Raw genomic sequence first — 16,011 nt, forward strand, 5'->3', positions numbered from 1 at the left:
GCGGGCAGCAAACTGCGGCCAGAGACTGTCTGACCGCGAGGGGAGTGAAGAGGTGAGGTGGTGGACTGAAGATCTGGTCGAGACAGCACAGACGAACGGACCACGGATTCCTTGGGCGCGCACTCCCCTCCCAAGTCGCCACGGTCCCCCCAATTCACCACCAGGAACCCTGGCTAGACCTTCCGCCCGTGCCTGATTCAGCCCTGCCAGACACACGTAGCACGCCCAACTTCACTTTCGTGCTGCAGCTTGACGCGAGGTGGAACTGGAACAGCTCGTCAAAGAACAAGCGCCTCCAAGTAAACCTCACCACCACACTCACAATGGTCAAGCGCTCACGGCCAGACTCCCCCCCGTCCGGAGACGACGCGGACTCGCCCGTTCTAGATATCGAGCGCGCCTCCCGTACCGTGTCACCCGCGTCGACCGACCACGAGAGCCGCGCAGCCAAGATCACCCATCTTGATGCCAGCAGCGCCTCGGACGAGCAGCACGTCGTGATGAAATGCCTCCTCCCGCCGCACCAGCCGTTGGATTTCACGTCGTTTGAAGACTACGAAGTCCATTATCAAAAGGCCCATGTCAATCGCTGTCAAGAGTGCCACAAGAACTTTCCCTCTGATCACTATTTGGGCCTGCATATCGCAGAGAACCATGATCCTTTGAACGAGATCAAGAGGTCTCGGGGGGAGAAGACGGTAAGAGGTCGACCATTTCGTGTCTCGCCATATTTTAAACAACATTTTCTACATATAAAGATACCGTACCAAACGACCTCTATTTTTAGTCTCATCCATATCATGCCACGTCTTTCGCGCCTTGATCCTTCTTACCAATTCTACTACCCCCATTGCTGTTGTCCATAACCCCACCCCCTACTTTCCCGGTCCCGCTAGCTTTTATTTCTCTCCCAAGGAGCTAAATACCTCCCCTTCATTCCCTCCACCCCACATGACCCTAATGAACCACCCTATCTGACCCTCCTAGTACGCCTGCTTCGTCTCCGACTGCGACCGCCTCTGCAGCACCCCGCACAAGCGCCGCCTCCACCTCATCGACAAGCACCAGTTCCCCAAATACTACGACTTCTTCGTCATCAACGATGGGCTCGACAAGCGGAACTCCCTCCTGCGGACCGGCCACCACCGCCGACGGAGCTCGGCAGCTACGACCACGGCGAGATCGCGGGCGGCATCGAATGTGAATGTGAGCGTGGGGAAGAGCGAGAAGAGCGTCGAGGAGGAAGAGAAGGACGGGGAGGACGGGAGTAGCGAAGAGGATGAAGATGAGGACGAGGAAGAGATGAAGGAGGGTGTGCCGGAGAGCAAAGCGAATGAAACTGGAAAGAGCAAGGCAAAGGTTGCCGCGGATTTGGATAGTATCACGTCGTCAATGTCCGCACTGAAGTTTGTGCCGAAAAGTGTTAGGTTCGGGAGAGGACGAGGGAGAGGAAGGGCCGGGTTCGCAGCGTCCTAGAGCCATCTCACCACATTGCCAAAATCATGATAGACCTGGCGGGTACAAGGCAGCATTGGCGAGTTCTCGACATAGGTATTTTGTCATCTTTGGCGGCATCACGACTTTATGAGAAAAGTAGACATCACGTGATCACGAATCAATGCTCTAGTTCATGGCGGCGGCGCATAAACCGAGTAGATGAAAAATATGCCGTTCTGTTTCGATGTGAATGCGCGAGTGCTTCTTGTCATTGCTTGCTGACTAGGGACGTGTGATGTACAGGATATCCAAGATCGACCGCAGCCTCCACCCAAACCTTGAAGCATGCAAGTGCGAAAAGCAAATGCCCGACCCGATTGCTGGAAGCAAAGTTTGCCCCAATAATCTCACAAATCTAACCCAGAAAGATCCTAGAATCACGGCATCCGCCAGCCGCCTCCCCACCAGCCCGATTCAGCTCACACCTTGTTCTCTGCGCTTGCGATATCCACCGAGCGCTTAAGCTTCCTACGGTCAAGGTGCAGGTCCTGATGGGTGTTGCAGTTCGCGCGAAGCGGGCTGCCGGTCTTTGAGATTGGCGAAGCCGCTCCTACAGGCGTCGTAGTGCCCGTTCTACTCGAGCACGATATTGACGATGAGGCGATGTCCATTATTTTTGATGCTGCATAGACGCAGCCACCGACTGCGTGCCGGACGAGCGAATCGCCAGCGAGACTGCCGATAATGAAGACATTTGGCGCGACTTCGAGGTCGGTTTCTGCTTTGGCCCGGAGTGTGTGCGCGGATATGAGTCCTGCGGCATTGGATTCAGAGTCTGAAGGGTTGGGTTCGAGGACTTCGTCTTGTAAGGCTTGGTCTAAGTAGGCGAGGGAGCCCCGCCGGCCTACGACGTACTCAAGATGGCCAATGGGGGTTTCAAGTATGTCGCCACTTTCGAGCTTGATCTTGACTACATACCTCCCGTTGTCGTTGGTGACGTCAACGATCATTGCGTTCGGAAGACCTCGATATGTAGCCCAGTCTCTGCTGTTGAAGAATGGATTCAATTTCTGACGCATCAGCGGGGACTTTGACGGTGCTTTCTTCCTACCAGCCATGACAGCTAGCTTCATCTGGCGATAGATGGTCGCATACTCTGGATAGGCGGTGTGGTGACAGCCACGCAATGGCGACGGACGCTGGTTGGGAATCCATTGGAAAATATGAATGATCTGCCGATTGGGAGGAGTCGAAAGTATTACATCTGCTGCAGAGAATCCTGATCCTATAACCAGCAAGGGATCGCAGGAGTTTAGTAGTTCAGCTAGGGGCGCTAGGAGCTTAGGTGGAGGGATGTTGACGGTGAAGATGCCCGATGCTAGGACGAGATGTCTGCACGATATACCATGAGACGCAATGTAGAATCCATGAGACGTCCGCGAGACATGGCCGACGATTGTTGAGGTCCGTATCGAGTCTAGTATGCCAACGGCTGCAGGGTATGCCTTGTAGTAGTCTGCTACATCAGCGCGCGAGGGCCGGATGAAGTCAGGGATAGCCTCCTTCCGTGTCTCAGCATAGTAGTCTGAGTAAGAAAATCCTGGAAGAGATAGCATCTCTGCATAACTCAGGGTCCCGATGTTCCAGCTAGCAGATACAGGATTGTCTGCCCATTGTCCCCCAGCCTGTGCAGCGTCGCCAAGTGCAATATGTGAGATTGCCCTCCCGGGATCATTCCTCCACTCTATACAAGACGTTGGGTTGATTTCTGTGTCGGCATTGGGGCGAATGAGCGTGTCTAGTAGTGTGTTGATAGGTAATGCTTGAGTGGAATAGCGGAGGGATGACGAGAAGTGCGCGTAGAGTTCTGGCGTCAGGTCGAGCAGGCTGGGACGCGCCGACAGTTTGGAGTCTAAAATGGTATCGTGGTGGCCTCCCACATAGTAAGGAGTGTTCCCGTGTAAGATAAAAGATAGAATCAGTGCGGCTGGTCCACCACCTGAGAAAATTTGTTAGTCTGGCCTGGTGATCTTGCTTCCAGCACTCACCAATAATCACGGTATCTACGTAGGCCGGCAATCTGGTAGCCATGGAAGGCTGATAGTCGTAGGATACGCCATCGGAGATAGTTTTGAGGCGGAAGAAAGGGTCATTTGTACTCGGCCTCAGAAGCCGTCGTTCTTGCCATGCCCACTAGTGAGGGGAAAAGTACCCTGACGATGATGGTGGAGTGGGGTGCAGCGTGCGCCAGGAGCGGCATGTCTTTCCATTGACGCGGGATTGGACTGTAGGGCTTATTTGCGTTTCCAGAAGACTGGCATATCTCGGCTATGCAATTTACGCGTTTATATAGATAGGGGTGGTGTGGTTCGTACAGCCTGGCAGTTGTTGTCACACAGAACGTCAACGTTCGCGAGGGGCTTTGAAAGCTGTTGCATTTGACACCTAACGCTAACCCCTCCTATCACGTAAACCACTTCGTCATACGACAAAGACCCGTATCTAGCGTACTTTAGGGTTGAATTCATAGCGGTTGGAAATGTGTCATTCTTTCTTCTTGAGTAAATCGCTGGAAATGGCGTCGGTTGGTATTGATTGATATATTTCGATCAAGACCCGTTTCCGACCGTACATCCAAGTCGTCGCATGAGGCTTCATAAACACCGTAATAGGCCTGATAAGGCAGGCTCTCAAAACAGGCGTTGAGCCGCGAAATCGTCATCAAGGAAGAAGTTGGGGTCTAAGGAGACTTTATCTCTACAAAATTGAAAGTGGGGTTGATGTAACGCTTCGGCATTGTAGTTTAGTATGTACAAGTGATGGCTCTCCCATATCCGGCCTCAGTACCGATGGTGAATGCCGCTCCTCATTCCTCAACACGTCTAAAACTCCTTGATCAGATCCCCCCTCCTTTTTCCGCGGAGGTCGTATTTGCCCTGTAAAATCTCGTCAGATATATCCTAGACCCTGATACTGCTTGCTTGAAAGCAAGCCAAATCGTGAACTCGTGCGCGTGTCTCTGGTAGCTGAGCCGGTGGTTCGGCCGCAACCCAAAACTCCAAAGAGTCCCACGATAGCTATGCGCCTTCTTATGAACAGAGCTGTTGTGACTCACATCGGTCGTATATGCGAGATAGCCAACGATGCTCGGAACGACAGCGACGTAGGCGAAGGTTATCCAGGCGGTCCGCCCTGTCCATCGGAAGTACTTGTGTCGGTTGACATACATGTCTGTACGGCGACATCGTGAGTATGGGGTCTATGAGTCTCAGATATTGAGGGCCGTGGTCATCTTACTGGCGTATTTGACCAGCGACGGGTCCATATGGAGGGCTGCGGAGGGGCTTGTCAGCGATCACACTCAAGCAATTGGCGGCCGCAGAGTCTATGGACACATACAATTGTTGTGGCCCGCCATGATGAGTGATTTGGCGATGCGCACTCGAAGGATTCGGATGTGTTGGTGGAGCTGGCGTCTGCTGAGGTTCGTCGTCGTTCAGGTTGCGGAACATGGCGAGATAGATTACTGACTGGCGTCACGTATTAAACTGTGTTTTAAATGCCGACTTCAGCTCCACGACATCCATGCATCGATCATTGCAAAGTCATCATATGTTATTTCTCGAGGCTGATCCCACGGACCTCGTTTAATTTGCTGCCACACTGTCATTTACCTATGCATGTACATATTCTAACATCTTCATTGATATCTCCGCAGTTCCGAGGCTCGGCGGAGGCCACATGAAGAAGATGGGCTGATAGCTCCGCTTTCCATAGTAATGGATATCCTGACTGGCGCTTTTACTAGATCAATTTGGACACAGAACTCCACGGCATGACGTCCGAACTAGTTGTGTGTAGCGCAGGATGCCGGCGTACGATAGACACAACCTAGCAAAAGGGCGGGGCTTTCTCCTGCCGAACAGACGCTTCACGGCCATCTTTGACACCGTCTCCCGCTATTTTCCACGCTTTTAAGGTCCAAGACAGCGATTCCTGAGAACGTGGTACCACCATTAGCTCCATCTTTCATTTCCACACTCACATCAAGGGAACGCGATGTCGACCGAGACCAATCAAGGTGCCAAGGTTACGCTTTACTGGTATGAACTACTGCACCATTCCTAGGAATACACTTTGTCATCATTGTGTGATGCAAGTCCTTGCTGTAGTGCTCCATATATCCTGCTGCATAATCACCAACGCTGTCGAGTTCCGGCTAACTTGGACCAGGCTTGACAAGTCGCGATCGCAGAGAATCGTATGGCTGTTGGAGGAACTCAAGGTCGATTATGAATTGAAGGTGTTTAAGCGAGGCAAAGACATGCTTGCACCACAAGAGTTGAAAGATATGTACGTAAGCCCCCGACACAGATGAAAAGTTTCCTAGCAATCTGTCTGTTTGAAAAACTACTCAGGGAGTGTTTCGAGACAACCACAGTGGTGTCTTGGAATCCCCTGAAAGAAGTGTCTCACGCAACAGTACTTATTACAAGAAATCAATAACGGTTTCCTCACTCTGGTTCTGAATGATTTGCTAACCTTATTGCCACCTTTAGTCACCCATTGGGCAAATCCCCCGTGATCGGAGTTCAGGCTCCTGGTGCGGACAAGCATATTGTTGTCGCTGAGTCGGGAGTCATTGTCGAATATTTAACCGAGTACTTTGGGAAGTGGATGATCCCAAAAAGATATCCTGAGGGGAAAGAGGGTGTAATAGGAGCCGAGACGGAAGAGTGGCAACGGTATCGATACTACATGCACTACGCCGAGGGCAGCTTCATGACTATGCTGCTCATGTCCCTCTTGACTCAGAGTAAGTGGCCACCCGATAGCAGATGTTGTTACACGGTCTCATTCGGTTCAAGACATGCGAAATGCACCAGTGCCTTTCTTCCTGAAGCCAATCGGCATGATCAGCGGAGCTATAGCGAACAAGATCGATGGCAGCTTCGTGATGCCCCAAATCAAAGGGCATTTAGCGTTCTTGGAAGAACAGCTGGCGACGGCTCCCAATGGTGGAGGCTTCTTCTGTGGCAACAGTCTTACCGGCGCCGACATCATGATGGTAAATAGATTATCCAATCCAAGAAGATACCACCTACTGATCTGGTTCAACAGATATTTGGACTGGAAGGGGCGATGCAGCGGGTGCCTATTACTGAACAGTCACATCCAAATGTATACCATTGGATCATCCGGATGCAGCAGCGGGACGCCAACAAGAGAGCGGCCGAGAAGGTGACTGAAGCAACTGGCGAGCCATACGTTCCCATTAGCAAGGCCAAGTTCTAAGCAAGAGATGGGAGTGTGGAACGAGGGCCTCTCCTTTCGCGGCCTTGTTTAGATTGGGGTTTAAGCGTATATACCGTATACGCAGTACTATCAAGGCCTCCACGTAAACCTACCACGGGGGGCCTTTCATGCTCTTAGACACGCACATGCAGCGAGATGACATGCCCTAATATTGGTCAGTGTCCTCAATCGATATGCGGACCGCTGGAAGCGCGCCAACAGACATGCGATCCGGACTGGCTCCAGGGATCGGCACACGTCAGACGTATCTTTTTTGAGACAGGCGAGGCGCTGAAGTGAGGACACGCCCCGTGGAGAGGGCGATGACGGCGACTCACCGATGTAGCTCGGCCTCAGCGTCTCTATAGCATCAGGATCCTCCCTCGACGTTCCAAATCAGCTCGTGCAAGCATAAGCATCAGCCACACAAGCGGCCGCGGGCATGGTGTTTGGAGCGTCGCGGCGGCCGAATCATCAGCCTCACTGCTTACCTACCCCAGATTCTTCCAGAACACTGCTATAACGGGTGTTTCGTACGAGCTGTGATAAGCCGAGTCCGCTGCTCGTGCGTCGGCGCCCAAGTGGATGCCGACGCGGATTACAGCAGCAAGCCAAAATGGTGATTTCAGTGCTGCTTTGTTAGCCATATATACGGCCTGCCGTCGCTGGCAGGATGCCTTGCTGTTGCCAGTTCCCATCATCGCCATAGAAATATCGCAGGTTCGGTTTTGCTTCTTTACTGATCCCACCAGTTCCCGTATCCATCTGCACTAGCATTCCGAGAATAGTACCCTAGAACGCTCCAACTCCACCCGCAATTCCTCTGTCATATTTCCATCACCACTCGGCAGCGAGAGTACCAGGCGAGGTCAGGACAAACGTCCGCTTCTTGCGCGACCCAGTCAATGCCGGAACAGACTGGCTTCACTTCATCCAGAGACTTCGCATTCCAGAGCACTGACCAGGACTTCGCACACGGTGCTGACGCTGCGACAACCAACACAGCTTCGCAGTCCACCACCCGCTATGATCCTGAGAGTACCACCAACGCGTCCAATGCGCCTTCTGACGCGCACCAAACCGCGCCAGACGCCCTTCTGAGGGGTTACAACCAGCAGCAATCGCCTGACGCATTCGCCAACTACGGGTACAGCCCAGGTGGACCTCTGGTATGGGACTGGAACAACTCAATTGACTTCTCTGAGTTCGCCCACCACTACGAGCCCCAGGGGGAGCTAGTCCAAGAGCTTCAGAACCAGAACAATCCCTCCCAGGACTTCAGCATTCCGCTCCCTGTATCCGTTCACGAGCCGATATACCAGTCCCCGCTCCACACACCCAATACTGCGACAGCGCCCACCCAAAATCCTCTGTCGCCGCCTCCACCGCCGCAGCAGCGGCCTACCGTCACCACGACCACGGCCTCTGTGAAGAGGAAAGCTCCTTCAGAACCCAGCTCCGCGACTTCAGCTGGCGTCAGCTCCCACTTGCCCGACATCCAGCAGCCCGCCGCAAAACGACCCACCAAGTCACGATCTTCCTCTTCTGCTTCCGCGAATGCTCCCGCAATAGCTTCAGCTAGCAGTGATCGACGACCTTCAACATCTATGGCGTCAGCCCAGACTACAACCGTGACGGCAGGGACGGGTGAGGGAACAAGCGGTGATGTTACTCGTAGGAAATCGGATAAGGCTGTAGCGAGTAATAGCCGGCAGTCTGAGCATGTCCGATCTCGAAGAATTGTTGAAGCGCCATCAGGGAGGGACCCCAGCCAGTTACCTGCTGGGAAGGTGTTTCCCATACAAATTGGTTCCGAGTTGTTCAGATTATCAGGCGCATCGATATCTTCTGATGGTAAGTTTTCAGCACCCGTTATAGTCCTTTTATTACTGCAATTCTCCGCTAGTATAGATGAACTGAGAATTCTAGAGCACCCTCATACTTCTCGCATTTTTTCGGCGAGCAGCTACACCATACGACTGGTCGCGCTGGTGACCTGAGAACGCTTTATATCGACCGAGATCCGGTAACCTTTCGAGATATATCCTTGCATCTGCAAGGCTATCATGTCAAGCCTCGCGATCCTCAGCATTTCGTAAGATTATTCGCTGATGCGCAATTTTACAGTCGTAGGTTCTCCCCTATCAACACATTATGCTCGCATACAGCTAACAAGGCAAAATACAGTGCCACGCCTAACAAAGCAACTCTTTAGCATGGACATCTTCATCCGTGTAGGCCATCGTGACTTTCAAATCCCACGTGACCTATTCTCGTCCCCCGGCGACAGTCCCAATTACTTCTCCCTGGGTTTTGCTCAATTCTTCACCACGCCAACTGAAGTATTTCCCGGTCTTGACCGTGATCAGCTACTTCGCCCACCGTCCATCACCCCTCCAGCCGTCCCAAGTCGCAACGGCGACATATTCGCCGAAGTCTTGAAGCTTTTGCAAGGCTATCAAGTGCACATCCGCGACGAGAGCCACCGCGCAGAACTACTGCGGGACGCGCGGTACTTCCATCTAAAGGGACTCGAACAGCGTCTCATTCCCTGCGAGATCAGCTTCAACCTAGCACGCGGCACCTCCGAGATTCTCATCCGACTCGAAGACATTCGGCAGTCTGGCGTCAGCTTCAAACCCGATACGCATGCTTACAACATCGCCACGACCTCGAACTCGAGCAATGCTTCTCCCGCCCCTGGCTTTGCGCCTTTGAGCAAGCCGCCTACACCAACGCCGCACTCCACCACCTCGAGTACTGCATCGTCTACTATCGGCTCCGGTACTGTCTCCTACGCGCGCCCCTACACGGACGAGCACGCAAACACGAATGTGCTCATTCTCGAAATCGGATCCCAGGAATCGACCCGCCTGCATTTTCCTATCTCACCCACCACGTCCTCTTCTTCTTCGCCATCTCTCGACCTCCGCGCCACCTTCCACGGTCAAACCCTTGCGCGTATCACAAGCCTATTTTCCGTTGCGGCTGCGAAAATGGGCCTCCCAGCTACTCAACCACTCGGGCTCATGATGCTGCAGAATGGTGGCGGTGTCGCGGCGCAGCCAATGTCGCCAGCGAACTCAGGGCTCAGCGAGAATCGAGTGCGGGTGCGATGGGAATCCGATGCGTGGATCGAGGTTGACGGCGTGGCTGTGGAGGTTACAAGTGGTGAGAATGGCGTGTTAGGCGTCCAGCGAGTGAAGGGCAGCTCTAAGAATACAGATGGAGACGGCGATGAAACAATGGAAGAACTAGAAGAAGAAGACGATGAGTGGGTGTGGGGTGGTGCGAGGCGGGAAGAGGAGGAGCGCGAGTGGATTGTCAAGAAGGGGCATTGGCGATTGAGGGTCGAGCCTGTTGATGGCGAGATCGGCAGGATGCAAATTGTTATGTGTCCGGTGAGAATCGAGGCTATGTCGTGTGAAAGGACGAGGAATAGGCGGAGGGGTTTTTTGAGTTGATTTTGAAAGGCACGTTCGAATTCGAGTCGCTGGGCGGCTACATTACTTTCGCTTCGTTGGACATTGTGTTTATATGGGTTTTGGATATCTGGGTTGCCTTGCATGTGCATTGGAGTTCTTGTACGGTAAGGCTGGAGGCCTGGATGCGAGTGGCGGGTCTCTGTAGATATCTTCTCTTTCCTACGTGGCTTAGATTGATGAAGGGTCCCGACTGTTTGATTGAGCCAGTTGTGTAATTGCGCCCTCGCTAAGTTTACATCGATTCGAGTTCCTCTTCACATGTTCACATAGAGTCGTATATCAGCAAGTCATGACTCCATCCTCCTCTTCAAGTGTGAAGTCGTGTGCCTCCTCGTGCTTTATTCAACGGTTGTGCTAGACCTCTTTGCTACTCTTCTAGCCTATTTCGCAATTCAGCGATAATTTCTCCATTTCTTCTCTTAAGGCTGACAGCCTGACAGCACTTTCGACCTAATATTACATGAATGCGTCCACGCTGCATCAAAATGTTGCTGTTTTTAACCACGCCGCGTGACCACCAGACATGCCCTTTTTATAACCACTTTCGGTCCAATTAGTAACATTAGCACCATCTGTAACAATTGTAACATTGGTGACATTAGGACATCTTCGACCAAGAGCGTTCTCCATGCGGCACGCTTTCGCTCCAAGATCACCCATTTAGACCGAAAGCGTGACCTCAACACGTATTTGCGTTGACCATGCTTTCGCTATAAGATCCCCTCGTTTCGACCGAAAGTGTGGCCACAACGCATGACTACTTCATCACGCTTTTAGTTCAAAAGCTCCTGACCCCCGGCAAGTTCCCCATCCACGTCCTCATGAAGCCTACTTGTATCGAGGACGCTTCCGATGCAAGGACTGCCCAATCGAAGTACGTAGATGGCGTAATTCTTAGACGTTGCGTCCCTACCGCATATGCGCCCAGTGGCCGCAAAATCTGGCACGATGTGTGTTTTCTTGCGTAGCCATCGAGTCCTGATGCCCGCCAAACACAAAGGGCTCTCGCTCTCTTCGGGCGCTCTGAGCCTAAAGCGGTCGCAGCAGAGTGGGGAATGTCGCGGTAAACATCTCATCCTTCTTCAGACGGTGTCATGCTCCACCCCTTCACGTATCCAACAACTCCCTCAACTCCTGAAACTTCACCGGCTTCGGCAGATAATGATTAACCCCACTCCGCAACGCCTCCTGCTGCGCCTGCGCGCTCGCCAGCCCCGTCAACGCGATGATCGTCGCCGGCGCCGCCACCTCCCGTCCTTCCTCAAAAGCGCGGATATGCCGTGTGCTCTCCAAGCCGTCCATCACCGGCATCGAAATGTCCATGAGTACGAAGTCGAAGCGTTTGCTAGGGTCTTCGCACGCGCTTTTGTAGGTCTCGAGGGCTTCGAGCCCGTTGCGGGCGGAGGCGTAGGGGAGTTTGTGCTTTTTCATGAACATGACGAGGAGTTGCAGGTTGATGGGGTTGTCGTCGACGAGGAGGACGCGGACGGGGTCTTGGGGTTGGCGGGCAGAGGGGGTGCGGGTGGGAGTGGGGCGGAGAGATTTATTTCCTGGGGGTGGGTTGGAGACGGGATTGGCGTTGGTGACGGTGGAGAGCGAGCTCATGGTAATGACTCCTTCCTGGTGAGAACTTAACGGGTCTATGTGTTCTGATTGTCGCCGGGGTGCCATCGCAAGGCGATCCTTGTTGATGCTCGTGGAAGGAGGATTGGTGACTTGCTGAGACGCTTTGGGAGGGGCAGACGCGATCCTTGGTATTGATGACGCCTGGCCATCGTAGGTTCCGTTGCTGATGCTATGTATGTCATCTAGACACTTTTGAAGGACTCTGGCTAGCTTTCTTGGTCCGCACTATTTACATATTAGTCTCACAGAGGATTAACATATACAGGAGTTTTAGATAGGGCTGCAAGCAGCAGTTTCTTGTGTCCGGTGAGAAGATAAAACTTGAGGTACGTACAGGCTGTGGTATAGCTTCGACCACTCTTCCTTCGGCCATCAACGACGATTTGAATTCCAATGCCCTAGTTGCACTCGGGCAAATGACTATGATGGGGGCATGCTTTGGATTATCCCCTCGAGTCGATTTTGGGATCGGGCCATGTCGGGTCAAGTACGTATCTAACGATGGCGGCTCAGCATAAAGGAATATGTCCGCAGAGACACCGTTCGCATTCGGCGAACGAATGACATTCATGTCAAACCAATGTAAAGAAGTTTCCTCGAGAGATGCATGAACAAGCCGCGCGTTTTCAGACTGTGGAACCTCGCCTTCATCGTCGTGATGGAGAAGGCATAGGGCCAGTCCTTTCGTGGATGCAGCTACTGAGGAGATTGCAGGCTCTGGTTGAATTACAGGACTCTCGGCAATGGGAAGACTCAATACAACGTCGATATCAGTTCCGACGAACTGAATGCTCTTAACGGTAATAGAGCCTCCTAGTGAGTTTATAATCTGACGCACAATGCTGAGTCCAAGGCCAGTTCCAACCGAGAAAGGGTCTTCCTGCGAAAAGGGGGAGAAGAGCTTGGTACGTTGATATTCCACTGACATGCCCTTTCCGGTGTCAACGAAGCGGAGTCGAACATTGATGGTTGAAGGATTTGTCTCTGCCTCGGCTTTCAGAGAAACTATGATATGCCCTTTATTTGTGTACTAGAACCTGTTATTAACAAGTCGCGTAGAGATTGACAAGATGTGAGCTTACTTTGAGTGCGTTGCCGAGTAAATTCATAACGACGCGCCGGAGAGCTCCAGGTTGAGTTTTGACATTCCAACTTGGTCTAGGGTCAACATCTAGAACCACTAAAACTTCATCACCTGCGTATTCTTGTGGTAGTGGTGATGCGCTGGTTGTGGGAACACTAGTCGCAGCTGTCACTACTAAGCTTGGAGGACCGGATGCGTCCTGCGATACGTCGGGGTCATGAAAGTTGCGGGGGTGTGCTCTTTTGAACGCATGACCGGCACACACAGCGTCGACGACCTCTTCAACTAAAACACTCAGATCGAAGTCGACAGTCAATCCTATGATGTTGTTACTATCGACGCCGCTATTTCGACGAGATCTTATAGCTCCTGTTTTCTTTCGAGTGTTGGCCTTCCTCAATTTATTAATCTTAGCATAATCTAAGACGTGATCGATTGTGTCCAGGAGAGTCTTGCCGCACGTTTCGATGGAAGAGAGCAGACCCGTTTGATAGGCATCCATGACAGTATCATGGAGGAACTCCACAGATCCTAGAATCCCATGCAGAGGCGATCTCAACTCATGGCTGATCGAAGCAATGAAAGTGGTTTTTGCAAGGTCCGATTTTTGGGCGTTTTGGCGTGCGATTTCGCTCATGATACTATTACCAAAGGCTTTCAGATACGGTAACTCGTTATCTGGATTCATGAGACGGCCAATCTGATCAGTCCAGATGAAAGCCCCGGCGACGTACTTTCCTTCCGAGAAATCCCACAGTGGCAAGAAAATCAGGCTCCGAACATCAGGGAGAACTTTCAGAAGCTCCGTAGGTACGAATGGCTCATGCTTAGATCTTTTTATCGAACTAACACGTTTATCATCCCCACGAATACGATCCATGACCTCGCCATGGCTTTCGTCCCCAGAGCTGATACCAGATCCGTGCTCTGTAAAGCTAAAGAACTTTCCATACGGGAATCTAGTAAGGTGAGTTAGTACGAGCACTCGTAGTGGCTACGGGAGCTAAGCACACAAGGGACACACCTTCTGATGTATCTTTGCATGCTTTCTTCAGTGAGAGCAAAGCTCTTGTAGGAGAGCTTCGACTTGTGAGCTGTTTCATCAGAGATAGAACAGGCGACCACTGGACAAAAGCTCTTCTTCTGTACAATGGAATCGTTATCTCCAGTACCACTGTCAGATGATAATAAGGCTCTTGAATTCGCTCTATCACGGCGTCTCCGCTGCAGGGGTTGCATCTCGTTATCAGTCACCGACGACGGGGACTCATCGGTCACATCCATAGGATTTCCAGATGTGGACGTGTCTGGAGAATGCCCTATGAGGTTGCTCGCGGTGGTAGAGAAGAAAACAACACCATCTGCCCGGGTAGAGTCGTGGATTATTTGCGCTGCACGAGAGAACACTCTGGCGGCGTCATGCTCAGTAGGTTGGGGCGTGGAGGCTGCATTTGTGGGTGCATCCCTTGGAAGAGGGTCAGTTGCGTTGTTCGGCACAGTTGGGATTTCGGTGACCTCGGTTTGATCGATGATATCAACTCGAGAGTTCTCAGTCTGGCGTTCCATCACGGAAACAGTGTGTGGAGATGAGGTTAGGCTGGAGGTCCTCTGAAGGGGTGGCTTTGGAGGCAGGTCTTCTTCAAGATCTTCCGTAGAACACATGCCCTCTATGAACTGTGCCAAACCACGCACCATTTTCTCCCCATTGTTTCGATCGTCTCGGTCTTTTGCCATTTCTAGGTGCTCCATAACTGTAGCAGCAACGTCTTCCATAAACCTCAATTCGTCTGCGTCTAGGCCAAAACGAGGCTTATCACTCGACACGGCATACACACCGATCTTGTGTCCAGCCTTCGTTTTTATAGGAACCCCAGCGTAAAAGTACACGCCCGGAGTGCCCTTAACATAGTCTCGATTCTTGAAGCGGTCGTCAAGGCGCAAATCAGGAACGACTAGTGCCTCTGCGGTGTATGTACTACCATCCTCTTCCAGGGCAGTGTAGGTGGACGCGAAGGTATGGTGACAGACGCCATCGCACCTCGCTATTATGGTGTTTCCCAGCCATACCTCATCCCCTAATTTGAACCGATTGTCGGACACTAGGGAAAGCGACTTTGTCGCCTCGGCCAATATAAATTGCTGTGATGAGTCTATCAGGGAGACCATCCCTCGTCTGACGTTGAGGCGAAGCGTTGCAAGTTGTGCCCAAGACGTGAGAGCCTTGTCGCGGGAGGATCGTGGCTGGTAGCCTTTGTACGTGAGGCCCCATGTGTCTGCCTCTCGCTCTTGATTGAGGACTTCGACGAGGCTTTGAGCGTCCAGCCATGGCTGATAGTATCTGTGTCTGCAATCAGCAATCGACCAACACGTGGGGCACTATGAAACATACCGATAGAGATCCCTCTCGCGGGTAGCCTCTGGGCGCATGATGGTTGCTCAGTCCTGTGTACTCCTGCGATTACACGCCTCCAAAGTACAAACTAAGTTCGAAAAAGCGCCATAAGGGACAGGAAGCAGGGGGCTTAGAATATTCGACATGCCCTCTCGGCGACCCTGATGCCGGATCGTCGGCACGCAATGGCAACCTTTCTCGATCGATCGTCGCGTGCGAGGGACGCTCCGAGGAACGTGACGCCGGATACGGTTGACCGCCACGTGCGTCATGGCCGTATGAAAGGGTCTCTCTCATTACAACATGGCCCGAAAGAACTGACGAGTCGTCTTGACAATGTAGTGGGCTTTTCGGAGTTGTTTCCCCGCAAAGTCGGCGACTTTGGGAGGAGAGGGGATGATGAGTGATGTAATTGGTCAATTGTAGAGCATTGCGGCTCGCCAGGACTGCCTGCATCCGGTTAAGTGCTTCCCTTCGAGCTACTATTACGGAGTGTACGGGAGGCCTGGAGGTATTGAGGCATGCATGAACACGCCCTTTGTCGAGGACAGGGTAGGACAAGCAATAATAAGCATATTTATTTATATGAGTCACATCTCACAAAGTCGTCTCATATATTTCAAGCATTCTTTCATCGTTCTGTTTACTCATCTAAACTCCAGCACACCTAGTTATATCTTCAGTCAACTAAC

At 52.2% G+C, this 16,011-nt stretch overlaps 6 protein-coding genes across 6 annotated transcripts; 3 read left to right on the plus strand and 3 right to left on the minus strand.

Moving 5' to 3' along the window:
• The first annotated feature begins 167 nt into the window (after positions 1–167).
• On the plus strand, positions 168–1,670 carry BDZ99DRAFT_458004 (uncharacterized protein). The gene is made up of 3 exons (XM_033718817.1): positions 168–299; positions 346–698; positions 988–1,670. The coding sequence occupies exons 2-3, from the start codon at positions 501–503 to the stop codon at positions 1,474–1,476; spliced, it is 687 nt and encodes a 228-aa protein (XP_033583056.1). The 5' UTR covers positions 168–299; positions 346–500; the 3' UTR covers positions 1,477–1,670.
• A 52-nt stretch (positions 1,671–1,722) lies between these two features.
• Positions 1,723–3,734, minus strand: BDZ99DRAFT_565964 (uncharacterized protein). The gene is made up of 2 exons (XM_033727532.1): positions 3,486–3,734; positions 1,723–3,436 (listed from the first exon to the last, which is right to left on the minus strand). Exons 1-2 carry the CDS (start codon positions 3,526–3,528, stop codon positions 1,917–1,919), a joined length of 1,563 nt encoding a protein of 520 aa, XP_033583057.1. The 5' UTR covers positions 3,529–3,734; the 3' UTR covers positions 1,723–1,916.
• Positions 3,735–4,001: 267 nt separating this feature from the next.
• Positions 4,002–4,949, minus strand: BDZ99DRAFT_565965 (uncharacterized protein; the record flags this gene model as incomplete). Its single annotated transcript, XM_033727533.1, has 4 exons — positions 4,002–4,373; positions 4,553–4,668; positions 4,735–4,781; positions 4,837–4,949. 4 exons carry the CDS (start codon positions 4,947–4,949, stop codon positions 4,320–4,322), a joined length of 330 nt encoding a protein of 109 aa, XP_033583058.1. The 3' UTR covers positions 4,002–4,319.
• A 274-nt stretch (positions 4,950–5,223) lies between these two features.
• Positions 5,224–6,978, plus strand: BDZ99DRAFT_128777 (glutathione transferase). The gene is made up of 5 exons (XM_033712599.1): positions 5,224–5,540; positions 5,671–5,790; positions 5,997–6,253; positions 6,306–6,505; positions 6,559–6,978. The coding sequence occupies exons 1-5, from the start codon at positions 5,497–5,499 to the stop codon at positions 6,730–6,732; spliced, it is 795 nt and encodes a 264-aa protein (XP_033583059.1). The 5' UTR covers positions 5,224–5,496; the 3' UTR covers positions 6,733–6,978.
• Positions 6,979–7,637: 659 nt separating this feature from the next.
• On the plus strand, positions 7,638–10,564 carry BDZ99DRAFT_433035 (uncharacterized protein; the record flags this gene model as incomplete). The annotated part of the gene is made up of 3 exons (XM_033717372.1): positions 7,638–8,586; positions 8,664–8,861; positions 8,920–10,564. 3 exons carry the CDS (start codon positions 7,638–7,640, stop codon positions 10,194–10,196), a joined length of 2,424 nt encoding a protein of 807 aa, XP_033583060.1. The 3' UTR covers positions 10,197–10,564.
• A 760-nt stretch (positions 10,565–11,324) lies between these two features.
• Positions 11,325–15,354, minus strand: BDZ99DRAFT_471372 (uncharacterized protein; the record flags this gene model as incomplete). Its single annotated transcript, XM_033721720.1, has 5 exons — positions 11,325–12,068; positions 12,178–12,873; positions 12,926–13,886; positions 13,952–15,265; positions 15,317–15,354. The coding sequence occupies 5 exons, from the start codon at positions 15,352–15,354 to the stop codon at positions 11,325–11,327; spliced, it is 3,753 nt and encodes a 1,250-aa protein (XP_033583061.1).
• Positions 15,355–16,011: the final 657 nt, after the last annotated feature.

Source organism: Mytilinidion resinicola (assembly GCF_010093595.1).
Source record: "Mytilinidion resinicola strain CBS 304.34 unplaced genomic scaffold BDZ99scaffold_2, whole genome shotgun sequence".
In the NCBI taxonomy this organism is placed as follows: Eukaryota; Fungi; Ascomycota; class Dothideomycetes; order Mytilinidiales; family Mytilinidiaceae; genus Mytilinidion; species Mytilinidion resinicola.